Source organism: Aspergillus brasiliensis, assembly GCF_001889945.1.
Source record: "Aspergillus brasiliensis CBS 101740 unplaced genomic scaffold ASPBRscaffold_5, whole genome shotgun sequence".
In the NCBI taxonomy this organism is placed as follows: domain Eukaryota; kingdom Fungi; phylum Ascomycota; class Eurotiomycetes; order Eurotiales; family Aspergillaceae; genus Aspergillus; species Aspergillus brasiliensis.
In genome coordinates this window covers 2,187,375-2,198,309 of record NW_027137446.1, presented here as the reverse complement: position 1 = coordinate 2,198,309, position 10,935 = coordinate 2,187,375, and the positions used below count along the sequence as shown (strand labels likewise).

Here is a 10,935-nt window from a genome sequence, read left to right as displayed (position 1 = left end):
TATATAAATTTAACTACTTAAAACTATATAAAATTAAAATTTTAGTATAATTGGAAGGGTTATCTTCATATAAAAAAATAATCTAATATTAATAATAAATCTTTAATATTAATTTATATTTCCATATGATTAAGATAGTTTAGTATTAGCTATAAGAATTCTGATACTAAGCAAGCTTAATCATGTGATCAAGATCATCCTGGGTCAGGATTCCTCTGACACTGTCTCACTAATTTCTGACCCCCTCGCAACTGAGACCCTACAATCCTCACACTTCCCTCGGCTACAAGTGGCTTAGATTATACAAAACAGTAAGAATAAAGATATACGAAGAATCAATGGATACAGTTCTTACCTGGTCCTTGTTAACAGGTACTACATGATAGAAGAATGATAGGAAGATAATGACGAAGGAAAGGAGCTTAGTGTTGGTATGACATGCCAACACTGATACCATTCCTATAGTAGAAATCAATTAGACCTTTAAAGGGATTCTACTAGCTATTCTTGAAGGCTGAGGTCCCACAAGGAGCTGCAAACTCACAGCCTCCAACAATTAGTCTGTGATTATATCGAAATCATCAGGCTTACATACTTGTCTTGTAGCCCAATAACAGGGACAGAATCAAGGTTAGTTGGGATCCTGAAGCATGAAGGATTGATTCACTTTCAGGCGGCAGGGTATCAGGAATCCTGGTTGAATACATACAAGGCTGGTCAGCCAATGCGGTTACATTCTGTCACCATTAGGGTGGTTAGTTGTATTTTCTAAAGAAAAGCCACCCTTCTCAGTTGAGTTAGTAAAAACATTGCTGACTATTAGAATTAGCGCACAAGCGAAGCATACAGCGTATTTGCGTGTTGGTATAGTGTATACCCACTGTTACGCAGAGCATACTGCCTGTACTATGCCTATGGAAGATAGATGACGCCTGATTGCTAGGTCGTTGATCAAAGTACTGTGAGTACATTCACAAATTACTTATGCAAGGATCAATTCAGCCACTGCATCACAACACCCATGCACGGACTCCATGGTACAATACGGGTTGACTAAGGGAGCCATGAAGGATGCCCAGTCTGACTTGTCAGGCAACAATGGGATCTGTGGGGCTCGGTATCAGCGGGGGTTCAACCTGTTAGGCTAAATCTACTGTGTTTTAGGCCACAATGCAGCTGACTTTTGTAAGTACTGTGACGAAGTAGCCATAATTTTCAGCCTAACATGCCGGAGAAAGCCTACCAGTCACAGTAAGTAGCCATTGGTGGGTACACCGCTAAACGGAATTGTTGCCCCTCAATGGATCCCAGACAGACAGCCAACAGCCTTTGCCCTCCACCCCCCTTTTTCTATTATTACTCAGTACCCGGTACTCGACCCCGCTTTCCCATGGCTGTTGTCGTCATGTGGTAGATCATCTACCAAACCCTCTCATCATATGGCTTTCCCATAACATCGTATCATTCGCTGTCAAAGCGCCAGGCCGTTCCTTCTGATTCATATTTGACTTGTAATTGCTCAAGCGCTAGGTCACCAGCCTCAACCTCTGATCTTACTCCAGCTATCTGGTGTTAGGCGTTTGGGTTAGACGCTTGCACGGTTCCCCCCTTTACTGCCACGCGCCAACCCCGCATGAACAATGTTGATGTATTTCATATTACTACTAGTTCCCATCCGGCACATTGACTCATACGCCTGAGTGCCGGTTCTTACCCGTCGATAGGAACCAGCTCGCTGTCCTTCACAAGTCTTAATTGATTCTGCTCCTCAGGGATCCCAAACTCCTGATAGTAAACCCGGAATACGGAGCACCAGGAGAAATATACTGATTACTCATTACTCATTGTCATTAACTCTAGCCTTCTCGGCCATTGTGAGCCTTATCGCCGAGACCCAAGCCATATCCATTATTGCCACCAGACAAAGAGGCGGCCCTGACAAATCATTTGCACGTGTGTCTGCCAACATTATTGCCAAACATCTGTTCCATTGACTTCCATATCACCATCTCATCAGCGTACAACCGTTCTTTCGCCATCAAACAGACGACTGCCTGAAACTGACCTCAGAAGCAGATTTCGTGTTAGTATTTATTTCCAGCTAGTCGTCCTACCAGACTTTCCGCTCACTTTCCATCGTGAAGCAATTCAACCATCGGATTATTCCAGGCGATGACCTCATTCACTGCTGCTCCTTTGACCAGTCGTGGTGATAAGGTCAATATGAGTCGTCTGCCATCTGTTTCAAGTTTAATGTCCCCCCCAGAGTCCAAACCTCTCGAGAGCTTCAGTCCCACAACAATTTCACCGTATACAATGTCACAGGATCCGCCGTATAGCCATGAAGTGAGGCTTCCTCCCATGCCGAGTGATCACAAGCGAACACAGTCGGAAATGGACTTGCCATCCCCACCGGTCACTCCCTATACTGGGAATAAAAAACGGCGATCGAATGGATCTGAACCGATTGACAAGGATGCCGTGGTCGGTTCCTCTAGGGACCCTGTTCTCTTCCCCCGCCACGAAGGCCTTACTGATATTGCCACTGATGAGCCGTTGTTTGGGTCCATGCTCCCTCCGTCTGCGGAAGCGTTGGTTGACCAGCATATAAATTCTCACATGGCGAGATTTGAAAATAAACTTAACAAGCCGACACGTGACGAATATCTTCTAGCTCTTTCATGTGTACCGATCGTATCTGCTCAATTTAACCGCAACCCAGCAGCATGGGCTAGGGAAGAGCGGGAGACTCTAGAACGCCAGCTGCTGATGATGAATCGTTGTCGCCCACGTGCCATAGATGCAAAACTGAAGAAGATTGCACCAGCTCCTACAAAGAGGGCAGTTGCTACCCAACCTCGTCTGCAACGGACACCCAGGGTAAAGCGGACTCCAAAGTCCACACCAAAGCAAAGGATCCTCGACACATTTGACTCACCCCCGTCGAGTGCCAAGCAGCCGCGCGCCATAGGCACAAACCGGGACGATACAGATTACAATTCCATCAAGGATTACTCTCCCTCAATAGAAACCCTAGGAGGCAATGCAAAGGCACTAAAGGCAGACTGGAAAGGCCAAGTGTTAGACCTTAGCCATGATCCGGACCGGCACTTGCTGAGCTCTGCAGAGCTCAACCTTGCTGCTACTTTAAGGCTCTCGTGTGCGACTTATTTATGCAGCAAGCGTCGCATCTTCGAAGCCCGGGTGAAGGCTTTGAATGTTGGTAAGGAATTTCGGAAGACCGACGCCCAGCAGGCTTGCAAGATTGATGTGAATAAAGCAAGCAAGCTCTGGACGGCGTATGAGCGGGTTGGTTGGTTCGATCCCGAACATTTCCGAGAGTATCGAAAATAATGTGCTTGAAACTGTTGAACTCTGCGGTTCCGATGGTTTGCCTTCCCATTGATACTTTGGTAACACCCACGATGATGCATTAGAGACGTGGTCACATGTCTGTATTATCATCAGCCCAAATGCATTACTCGACTCACAATTTTCGCTCCCGTCATTAGCCATCGGATATCGGTACGGTACTTACGTTTGTCACTGAGCATAGCTGGATTCTCTGCATCAAGTGGCAAGGCTGCATACGGTGTTATGTTGCTCTTCTCTTCTCTCATTTTCCTTCGCTGCGTTAGGCCATTCAATACGGATGATATTGAGTCGATTCTATACTTGGCGTCTTCAGACAGTTTCCAATCACCCTTATTTTGTTTGGCGTTATTGTTTCCTAAGGGCTGGAACATTTGGCTTTGATAGGTTAGGTTATGTGTCTCTCATGTCGTTCACCTGACATCTGATGTCTTGCCATGGCGTCTAGTTTTCATTAGAGTGGTAGATTATTGCTCGTTGCTCAATTGACACGTTGACTTCATACTGGGTGGCACTAGTCAGTACTGTAACAGTAACGAACCATGTACTTATTTAGAGTGCCTTCGGGAACCTCAAAAGCATCCGAGAAGCAGAAATTATGTTCATGACCCAAGCGGGTGTCGGGACGTCAAAGCCCGCCAACTACGCAATCCCGTCGCCTGCTAAGCCTGCGCCACCACCATTCACTCTCACTCTCTTTCCAACTTTATATTATCCTTCAGAGAATATCACTTCCTCTAGTGCTTCTGCAACTGCTGTAGTAATTGATCAGGACGTTTAATGGATGATTTGAACCGCAATGTCCCATCCCGAAGCGACCCGTGCGGAGTCTTTGGACGACCAAGAACTTAGGGGGGAAGCTGATGATAAGAAGCCTAAGAATAGGAGACCAGCAAGTGAGACTTTCGACTTGTTCAAATGCGATGGACTATTCTTTATTAACTTCAGTTCATTCCCACAGATACTGCTTTCAGACAACAGCGTTTGAAAGCCTGGCAGTAAGCTACTTTGATGGTATATTTTGCCCTCGTGCTGACGCATATAGACCAATATTGACACCCAAGAGCGTACTGCCTCTTTTCTTTGTTATTGGTGTGATATTTGCCCCAATTGGTGGTCTGCTGCTGTGGGCTAGTTCACAAGTTTGTGATTCCTCCCATAGAGCCCCTTATCTCAATAACCAACAAGCGATCATCAGGTACAGGAGATTGTCATAGACTATTCTGAATGTGCTGAGAAGGCGCCCACCTCCTATGCAGCCTCGATTTCAGATCAAGTCAAGTCCTCGTTCAAATCTTCCGGCGAACAGTCCACTCCAACTTGGCAAAGATTCAATGAAAGCGGAACTACAATCTGTCGATTGATCTTTGAGATCCCGGATACCTTGGAGCCACCTGTGCTTTTATATTATCGCTTAACGAACTTCTACCAGAATCATCGGAGATACGTTAAGTCTATGGACACAGACCAGTTGAAAGGAAAAGCAGTTGACAATAGCACCATAGATGGTGGCTCTTGTGACCCCCTCAAACTTGACCCCTCAACTGGCAAAGCATACTATCCATGCGGTCTCATAGCCAATTCCCAGTTCAACGATACCATCCGCAGCCCACAGCTTCTGAGTGGTGGTGTGACTGCCGAGACCTACAATATGACTAATAAAGGCATTGCTTGGGACAGTGACAAGCAACTTATCAGGAAGACTCAGTATAATAAATGGCAGGTGGTTCCTCCGCCTAATTGGCATGATCGCTACCCCAATGGTTATGCCGACGGTATACCCAATCTTCATGAAGACGAAGAGTTCATGGTATGGATGAGAACTGCCGCGCTGCCGGCTTTCAGTAAGCTATCTCGCAGAAACGATACAACGGCAATGACTGCAGGAAGCTATCAATTGGACATTGAAGACCGTGAGCTCAAAATTATTATTTGGCATTAATGTCAGCGCTAACCGCGTACAGGTTTTCCTGTTACTGAGTACGGAGGTACTAAGTCGATTCTCATATCAACACGGACTGTGATGGGTGGTCAAAACCCGTTCATGGGTATTGCCTATGTCGTTGTAGGTGGCCTGTGCATTGTTCTCGGGGCATTGTTCACTATTGCACATCTTGTTCGGCCGAGGTAAGGAGATTTGGTAAACTTAACGTGTTTTGTCCGTGCCTAGACTGATTTCTTAGGAAACTTGGTGACCACACGTACTTGACCTGGAACAATGAGCAGGAGAGCTCGGCTGTGGCAACCGGGCGGGACGGCAGATTTGGCTCTCATGCTACTTGAAAGCATATCTTCCCTCTACTTCCTTATTGTTCATCGATGTTGATCCTACTTTTGCTTTTCTCAGTCTACGGACCCCAATCACAAAATGAATTAATACGAGGCGTTTGTAGGTGGCGTTCCTGGACAATATCTGCTTCCCACTGATATCTTTCCTTGGCCCTGTGTTTTTATGATTATTTATCTAGGAACAATTGGCCTCACCTGTCAATCGATGTGCCCTTCCCAATGAAGCGATCTGGAATAGTGTGCAAGCTTTCTCGGCGAGACGCGTCTATTCCTTGGTGGACAAATCCCTGGCATGCAGCATTCCTGACACGAGTGACTGCTTGGGAACTCTCCAGATTCCACGTAGCGGTTGGCAATTGTGTTTCTGATCTTATATCTCTCACCTTGTCCTTTGTCCTCGGCGCAATAGAAAATCTTCACTGCGTGATACCAATATGACATTGTTACTCAACCTCCATGCACTCTTGACAGTCCTCCTTGTTGCCAATCTTTCAACCAAATGCAGTGCACTGCTCTCTAGACATGACTTTTGCTCCACGCCAGCGCCCGACGAGTCACTCCGAGCAGAGCACAGGAGGCTGAATGGTCTACAGGCACAACGTGACAGCGCCGCTGAGGAAAACCGGGAGGTGTCACGTTCGATTGAGATTGAGACGTGGTTCCATATCGTAAGCAGCAATGATGCAGCAAATACAGTATCGGATGACATGATCACCAGCCAGGTTCGTCACCATATGAATGTTGGCTCGTGCTTTCGCAATATCGTGTTTTGGGCTGACAAGTCCTAGCTTTCTTATCTTCAGAAAGCATATGAAAGTGCAACTATCACCTATCGATTGCAGGGCATTACTCGGCAGATTAATGACTCTTGGGCACGAAATGATGACGAATTGGGTATGAAGAATGCCCTACGAAGGGGCAATTACAGCACTCTTAATGTCTATTTCCAAACAAATCTCCAAGCGTCATCCGGCGAGAGTTCTCGGGGCCTCTCCAAGGACGTTCATCGGCGAACAGATGTATCAGATCAGTCATCATCGATTGTCCTTGGCTTCTGTACGTTGCCTGACCCGAGCGTGAATTCCAGCAGCCCTCGTTCTAGTTACATTAAGGATGGTTGTAACGTGTTAGCGGATACCATGCCTGGGGGTAGTCTGGCGCAGTACAACCAAGGCGGTACAGCGGTTCATGAGGTTGGTCATTGGAATGGGCTGCTGCACACATTCGAAGGTGAATCGTGCTCCCCTGATAATGAAGGAGATTACATTGATGACACACCGGAGCAATCTGAGCCTACGAGCGGATGTCCCACCGAGAAGGATTCGTGTCCAGATCTTCCTGGCCTTGATGCTATTCATAATTTTATGGACTATTCATCTGATGACTGTTACGAAAGTTTTACTCCAGACCAAGCGGTGAGAATGAGGAACATGTGGTCCGCTATGCGGGAAGGAAAATGAGGGATGCCCTCAAAGTTATCTAAATTGCATGATGGCCAGCTATAGATTGATGAGAATGGTAGTACGAATATTGATGTTCGCTCCTTCATTTTCCAATTCCATGGGAGCTAGCGGTTACATTCCCTGGTCCTTTGTACAATTAAGTAGTGTTGGACAGCGATTGATGCAAATTAAGAACCACTATTTCGTGATACACAGCTAGTTGTCAGGCAGAATGCGCAATCAGATCATCGCTTGCGCTTTTTCCCACGGTCTTCTTCGTCCAGGCCACTCTCCCTGTCCTTTTTCTTTGCCTTCGATTCCAGTTCATCCCAGTCTTCACCACTCTCTTCATCGGCACTAAAGTCATCGCTAGCCTCGGCACTGGCATCGTCGTCGAAGTCACTGTCGTCTTCTGAACTCTCGTCGGCCGCCGCAAGCTCTGATTCAGAAAGCTCAAATGCGGACTCTTCTTCTTCATCTGATCCGCCCTCTGAATCCGACTCTGCAGCCAAAAATGACCAACCCCCATCAGCGAAGAAACCGTACGGGTCACTCACGACCGTTTTCATGATCGTTGTCCAATTTAGGTTCAGCGGACCCTCTGTGAAAGCGATATCAACAGAATCTAGCCAATCCTTGACGCCCTCTAGCGATTCAACAGGGATCGTGTTAATATGAACAGGGGCCCTGTGGAAATCCTTGAAAACAAAAACTAGGTCGAAGTTTTTGAGTCCGAACTAATGATGTTAGAAGCAGTAAGACGCCAGTGGTAAGATTCCCACTCACCTGTACTCTCTCCAAATGAGCAATCTCTACTTCATTCAGAGTAATAACCAGGAATGGTGGCTCTGTCAATTGTACAAGAGCATCTGTTGTGGGTTGAATTAGAACATTGGAGCGATTTGGCACGCCAGTGAAACCGATTTCTCTGAATGGGATGTCAACGTCCACGCTTTCATCTTTTCCGGCATCTGCAATCTTTTCGGCGAAAGCCTTGAACTCCCGATCCAGAGCGGCTCTTCGCCGTCTCTCTTCCTGTTCGGCTTCGAACTCCTCCTCATCCCCATAACGATGCTTGCGCCTACGATTGCCGGTTTCATCGAACTGCATTTCAGTTGCCTCCCTGTAGAACTGCACGTCTCTAGTCTTCCTTTTACCTATCATTATAGGTGTTTTCAAGTGAACATGTATCAGAACGATCAACTCGTGAGCGCAGGGTTGAAAGAACAAGTGCTTCACGTTGCTGAACAGGACATCCACATGTTCATTTCGAAAAGGTGACATGTAACGAAGACCGTTTTGATGGATTTCAACTTCTCCTGGAACACGTTTACCGTCCAGTGGAGGCCGAAGATATACGTCAGGCAGTTTGACAGGACGACGATCTAACCTAGTCAGTCCCCGTGAATTCAAAAGGTTGAATGGCAAGACTTACTCCTAATTTCAACCAGCTTGTCCTGTTCTACCACATCTTCCATTTCCTTCTTTTCTTGTTCGCGCCGCAAAGCATTCTTCCGAAGTTCCGTGATGTCTTGAGCGATCTGAGCCAGTCGGTCGTTGTCCTTAGACCGAAGTGTCAAATTGCGCAGAAAATGTGCGGAAAGGTCTTCAAAAGGCTGGTCATCCTTTCGGCCCACGCCTTGACCCGGTGAGAGGAAGTTGATTCGGAGATACGCATACTCTCCTTCGTCACTTTTGCTGGCATTTTTGATTGTATTGATGTGGAAGGGTACTGGCCGACCCATTATTGGCACAATAACCGTGGAAGCCTTTTGATCCACATAAACGGTTAGGTCTTTCACCCTCGTCGGTAGCTGATTGTCTCTCTTGTAGGACTCGAATCTCTTGAACTTTTTCTGCGTGACCCCGTTATCATCGCCAGTCGTACCGGCAAATCTGTCCAGACCTTCCTTAGTCTTCTTGCCAGCCAACTCTTTTTGGTGTTCACGTCGTCGTGCTTCGGCACCTTCATTGATCTGCGTGGGTCGTTCTGCACGGAGCTTCGTTCTCGTAACATTCCTGTTGGCGACAGCGCTAGACTTCGCCTCTTTCTTCTCCTTTACGGGCCTCTGAGGTTCTTCTTCATCCCCGAAGTAGAACGATACAGAGTCCATGTCAACACCAGCATCTTTCGTGAACACCAGGGGCCCAGTTTCTCCAACGCGAACAGTGTCTGTAATGATCATCGAATAAACAGTTCTACTCTTGTCTTTGATGCTCGAATCCTCAACGTCGGTCAGACCAACTGTGACAGCGAATGTCATTCCGCTCTTCAAAACTTTATCGTTCTTCCCGTTGAGAACCATATTAGCGTCTCGGAGCTCAATTCCTATGCCAGCACCAACAGTTTTCAGGAAATGGGATTCAAGCTCAGGCTTCTTTGTCCGAACTAGGTTGATCGCCTTGCTGTATAGGTCCTTAGCCACGGCCCCATCACGGACGTCTTTTAGTATTGCTTCGCGGACGTTCAGTAGGAAGGCGTAGTTTGCCTCCTGAGTTTTCGTTGGGTCAACTAGATAGGTGCGTGCAATCATCGAACTGTACGTCTTATAACGAATGCCGAAGCCAGCAATTATTATCCCCGGCTGCAAATTGTTGTTGTCCGATATCGCAGTCAGTTTAAGATCATATTTCCCTCCGCTTTGTATCACTGGTCCATAAGCCCAATCGATTTGTTGAGGGTCAAATTCGGCCGGCAACTTCGCTAATTTGTTGAAGAATTTCGCGTCGTCTATCTTCGCATCGATCCGCATTGAAAGAGCTTTGTGGCTCATTTGCTTCTCTTCATCAAGTAGACGTGACATTTCATCGACAAAGTACTCAGACATCAGACCACTGCATGCCCGCGACGCATTACGTATTGATACCTATGTGCTGTTAGCCAGTTCCACCTCCGAAGACTTGTAAAACTCACTAATTCATCAGTATCCTTGACGGAGAGAGTAGCAGAGAGAGCGGGCGAAATATCAACCTCTTCAATTTCATTTGACAAAGTTGTATAAACCTTCTTCCAATCTTCCGCGAAAGGGCCTGCGGTTGTGTCTTTCGGCAGCACGCCAACTTTGTTCTTAATATTTCATGACAGTCAGTTCCATCCAAGGACGCTAGATTTCAGGACACTAGAACTTACACCGGCATTTTTGATAACGTCAATGCACTTTTCAAACGATTTCATCTTCTCATCCGGATCCTTGGACGTCACTAAGATCTCCACTGGAATCTTGCCACCTTTCAAGGGTTCAAGGTGCTTAGCTGCAACAAAAAAGCGTATGTCAGTAATCAAGACACTGCCAAGCTTATATTGTGAGATGAAACCTCACCTTTCTTCGCGGTAGTCACCACGTACACCACCTCCGTGGTAAAAACTAGAAGCGTAGCGGGAAATTCATAGCCAAGGAGCCAGAACTAATATCGATGGTGCGTGAGCCGGAATGAATCAGTACAAGAGCTATAGGAAGACATACGTGCATTGCGTTGTTCTTCTGAAAGCTGTTTGCTTCGTCGGTTTTGCCCATTAGGATGACAATCGACGAGACACCACCGAAGTTAGCATGACTAGATCGTTTGTCGGCTTTCCATGCACTATAGAAGCTTGATAATCTATTGAAGAAAGTAGATTTGTCTATCACAATCTCTTCCGCCATGATGTGAGTCCGTCAATTGGTGCAGCCTGCCAGCTTGTTGTAATCACTTCAGCTTGTGCAGAGAGTCCCCTTCGGAACCTTGGAAAGGTAGGGTGGGACTCAGTGAAGGGCAATGAGCGAAAAATAGTAGAGATATATTCAGTACCAGGTTCATAGAAGATTAAAGAAGAGAATACTGGAGGGTGTCT

The 10,935-nt window shown here is 46.6% G+C and overlaps 4 protein-coding genes across 4 annotated transcripts; 3 read left to right on the top strand and 1 right to left on the bottom strand.

Moving 5' to 3' along the window:
- Positions 1–2,172: 2,172 nt before the first annotated feature.
- ASPBRDRAFT_124532 (SWIRM domain-containing protein) lies at positions 2,173–3,354 on the top strand (the record flags this gene model as incomplete). The annotated part of the gene is made up of 1 exon (XM_067617703.1): positions 2,173–3,354. One exon carries the CDS (start codon positions 2,173–2,175, stop codon positions 3,352–3,354), a length of 1,182 nt encoding a protein of 393 aa, XP_067480307.1.
- A 641-nt stretch (positions 3,355–3,995) lies between these two features.
- ASPBRDRAFT_176886 (CDC50/LEM3 family protein) lies at positions 3,996–5,655 on the top strand (the record flags this gene model as incomplete). The annotated part of the gene is made up of 6 exons (XM_067619846.1): positions 3,996–4,268; positions 4,334–4,370; positions 4,418–4,514; positions 4,571–5,285; positions 5,337–5,499; positions 5,556–5,655. The coding sequence occupies exons 1-6, from the start codon at positions 4,172–4,174 to the stop codon at positions 5,653–5,655; spliced, it is 1,209 nt and encodes a 402-aa protein (XP_067480306.1). The 5' UTR covers positions 3,996–4,171.
- A 440-nt stretch (positions 5,656–6,095) lies between these two features.
- Positions 6,096–7,121, top strand: ASPBRDRAFT_176885 (zinc metalloprotease; the record flags this gene model as incomplete). The annotated part of the gene is made up of 2 exons (XM_067619845.1): positions 6,096–6,383; positions 6,450–7,121. 2 exons carry the CDS (start codon positions 6,096–6,098, stop codon positions 7,119–7,121), a joined length of 960 nt encoding a protein of 319 aa, XP_067480305.1.
- A 227-nt stretch (positions 7,122–7,348) lies between these two features.
- spt16 (chromatin-remodeling protein SPT16) lies at positions 7,349–10,747 on the bottom strand (the record flags this gene model as incomplete). The annotated part of the gene is made up of 7 exons (XM_067620893.1): positions 7,349–7,840; positions 7,890–8,488; positions 8,539–9,970; positions 10,018–10,170; positions 10,234–10,355; positions 10,424–10,508; positions 10,568–10,747. 7 exons carry the CDS (start codon positions 10,745–10,747, stop codon positions 7,349–7,351), a joined length of 3,063 nt encoding a protein of 1,020 aa, XP_067480304.1.
- Between the last annotated feature and the right edge of the window lie 188 nt (positions 10,748–10,935).